At 38.0% G+C, this 3,428-nt stretch overlaps 1 protein-coding gene across 2 annotated transcripts in view; it reads right to left on the bottom strand.

The window, feature by feature from the left end:
• Nucleotides 1-420: 420 nt before the first annotated feature.
• LOC107683693 (methylmalonic aciduria and homocystinuria type D homolog, mitochondrial-like) overlaps nt 421-3,428 on the bottom strand; it is a 6,301-nt gene continuing 3,293 nt past the window's right edge. Inside the window, exons 5-8 of one of the 2 annotated variants that reach the window (XM_016479793.1) lie at nt 3,164-3,272; nt 2,709-2,839; nt 2,118-2,204; nt 421-2,032 (exon numbers count right to left, since the gene is read on the bottom strand). In XM_016479793.1, coding sequence (XP_016335279.1) covers nt 1,838-2,032; nt 2,118-2,204; nt 2,709-2,839; nt 3,164-3,272 — 522 coding nt within the window. In that variant the 3' untranslated portion in view covers nt 421-1,837. The remainder of the gene's footprint in view (nt 2,033-2,117; nt 2,205-2,708; nt 2,840-3,163; nt 3,273-3,428) is intronic. The other variant, XM_016479838.1, reaches the window with a different exon arrangement.

Raw genomic sequence — 3,428 nt, 5'->3', positions numbered from 1 at the left:
GACCAACTACAAAAAACGTCTTACCTCTGTGCTTGCCAACAAGGGTTTCTGCACCAAGTACTAAGTCATGTTTTGCTTGGGGATCAAATACTTATTTCACTCACTGAACTGCAAATCAATTTCTAACCTTTATATAATTTTTTGGTTGGCATTCTGTCTCTATACGTTAAAATAAACCTACCATAAAAATGACAGACCCTTCATATCTTTGAAAGTGAGCAAACTTACAAAATCAGCAGGGGATCAAATAAATATTTTCCCCACTGTATATATACATGAAACACAATGCTATGCAATTTTGAAACAATGTGTGAAGTTGAGACATGGAAACAGACGCCTCCTCACAATACAAAGTTCATTTATAAATGTAAACACTGTTCTTTTAGAGTGATAAAAGGACAAGCTGACATTATAATCATATTGTTAATGAGCTGTTCAGTTTGACAGTTTGAATCCAGTGAAACAGTTAAAGAGTGAACTTAACCAACGAACAGAGGAGGAACCCAGTTTTAGCAGGACAATTACATCTAATTGATAGCCATGTCAATGGGGTGATGACTGCTGTCTCTAAAACATGTGTCACCATCCACACACAGCCCGGCTTTGATCAACCGCACTCTTTGATTACCACACACATCATGACAGGATTTTGTTAAATATCTTAAATGAGATCAGATGCTGGTTACCACAGGAAGAAAACCATAGTACAGTATATACGGATTCAATGCACTCAAAATAAAAATTGTTTGCAATAAGATTTTATATGAAGGACTGAAAAACAATGCAAGCAAACGATCATATCTAATATAATGCAAAATATTTAAATAAATAAACACTTTATAGCCTTTATAGAATTTTTGTGTGACTTTCCGTCAAGGAGAGATCAGCTGTAAGGGCCACATGATTCAAAAGCACAGGCATGTGCTAATGGAAAGAGAAGAACTGTCTACAATAATGGTAGTGTCAGAGTTTAAAGAAGAATGTTTATAGTCCATTTGTTGTGCGTCTGAATGAATTCTAATGACACCCGTGAAACATTGACAACAGCAGCTGCCAGCTTTGATCGCTTCAGGCTAATAAGGCCAAAACATCCACCATATAGGTTAGAGACTAAAATCCAGAAAGATAATTCACTGAACTTTTTTTATTGACACTACTACATGCACAGAAATAATGTGTTTTTGTGATACAAATAAATTAACAGCAGCCTACACCCATAAAAACATAAGATGCATCTACTTATATTTACACATATACTACCGTTCAGAAGTTTGGGGTCAGTATTACTTTTATTTTTTTATTTTTTTACTTCAATAAGAGTATAAAAGAATCTGTCAAACCAATTATCAGTCTAACGCTAGTTGCATTTACTAGTTACATGAAATGCATGTCACTACTGAGTGATGAAGGCCTTATATCTTGGTAGCTCAACCATTTAGATTATGGGATGGTTTTATGTGAAGGTCATCAGGTCCAAACTGTTCACACAAACAATGGAGCAATGGTGTGAAAATTTTTAGCTGTCACATTTTAGTTCCACTGAGGTCTGTGGTAGAAGAAAGGCAACATAGAGGAAGAGAGAGACTGAAAGATGCTGGACATGTGACACAGAACTTCCCTCTGTAGCACACGCACCCAAAATAAAAGTCCCACCAAGAGTGCTTTTTGATCTACAAAAATAAATACAAATTTCCAGCAGCAGCAGCCACTGGGCAACTTCACTAAGTGCATTATGGGATGTAAGTGTGTTTTGATTGTGATAATCATCTCAAGGTGAGGTTTGGTTTTGATATTAATAGTGTTCCCAAGCCGACTCAGCATCTTTAACTAATTAACTTTAGTTTCCTTGTAGCTTCTTCATGATCTGGCTGTTGGGTGTCGCTGTGGTGAAAAGTGTGCCCACAAAAACGTGCGTCCCCCACATGACGTGCCGAATCACTTTACAACAGCCCAGGTCCTCGATCTGAAAACCTAAATGGCGATACCTTTCATCCGTTTCAAAGAGCGTGTTGTTTGTGTATGAACCAAAGAACTGAGGAGAGAGAAATGCAATACAAATGCATAGGGATTGAATGTTTTTAGATTGAAAAAGTATAGTAGATATTTATTTCACTTACTGCAAGTCCAGACGATGGGTCAATGAAATCAGCCCAGAATCCTTCTGTTCGGAGAGCATGGCATATCTCCTTTGCACCTAAAACAAACTGCATACACCACAATTATCAACAATAATGAATGGCTTTAACCATGGAGCTTCCATTCAGTTCTGCTCACTCCGTTTTGGCACATGCTTAGTTATAAACCTTTACTTTTTGAATGCAGCAGCTGACAAACAAACAACAGCATGAGGATAATACAGTGCCTGCAGCATTCCTGCAGCGTGGCTCCACGCCAATTAGACAGGAACTCCACAGTGATGTGAAGCAGACAGTAAATAACACAAAGAGCCGAAGGCATGAACTGCTGAGTCACAAAGCTCTGCCTCTCGTACACACACGTTCTGAAGGAGTTTCTTTTTAAATCTAAAGCCACATAACTTGCCCAAGGACAATACAAAGCCACAGAGAAGGGCTAAATATGATGAATTAATCAGGATATGTTGATACTAAGTGACAGCAGCTGCAGTTAGGCATGGTGTGTACAGAAATCATATTTTATATGATACATGATGTTTCTAATAATATTATTACATATCTAGATCAACTCACTTTAGCGAGCAGCTCTTCTCTCTCCTGGTCCACTTGCTCAGTCCAGGCCGTCATGTCGTTCTGTGTTTTCTGAGTCACTGTGACCACCATCATGCCGGTCGACGGGGCCTCAGGGAACATGGACTCAAAATCTGAATTAGATGAAGAACAGGGAACGCACACATTAATGAACAATAACCACAGGATAGCTACACTACAGAAAAAGAAAATAAAAATATCTGCACAGTAATTATTACATACTATAACACTGTTACATTTTGGGATATAGAACACCACCACCATTCAGTGCCTAAAATGCAGATGGAAATGCTACCCTCTTGTGGTCACATTTCACATTGAACCATTACAAATGAGCTCACCCTTACTGCCAATAACCTCAGCAGAAAGTCAGTGCTTTATAGCAGTCCACGTTAAATCTGATCAACTCAAATGCTCTAAAACAACAACATACAGACCTTTTTTTATCAATTCAGGGCAAGACTGAATGGCACACTCCACACTGGAATGATCGAAGAAGTGTTCTGCTTTATCCACGTTCTGCTCTGTGGATGTTTTATCACTTTCCTAAAAAAAACATATAGAAACACAGAGGAAAGTTTGGGTTAGTATGATTTTGTCAAAATTTAAGCTTTCCATTGATGTATGGTTTGTTAGGATAGGACAATATTTGGCCAAGATAAACTATTTGAAAATCTGGATTCTGAGGGTGCAAAAAAAAAA

This window comes from Sinocyclocheilus anshuiensis, unplaced genomic scaffold (assembly GCF_001515605.1).
Source record: "Sinocyclocheilus anshuiensis isolate Anshui unplaced genomic scaffold, SAMN03320099.WGS_v1.1 scaffold277, whole genome shotgun sequence".
NCBI lineage: Eukaryota > Metazoa > Chordata > Actinopteri > Cypriniformes > Cyprinidae > Sinocyclocheilus > Sinocyclocheilus anshuiensis.
Note: the sequence above shows the minus strand (reverse complement) of the source record. Positions and strands in the feature narration are given on the sequence as shown.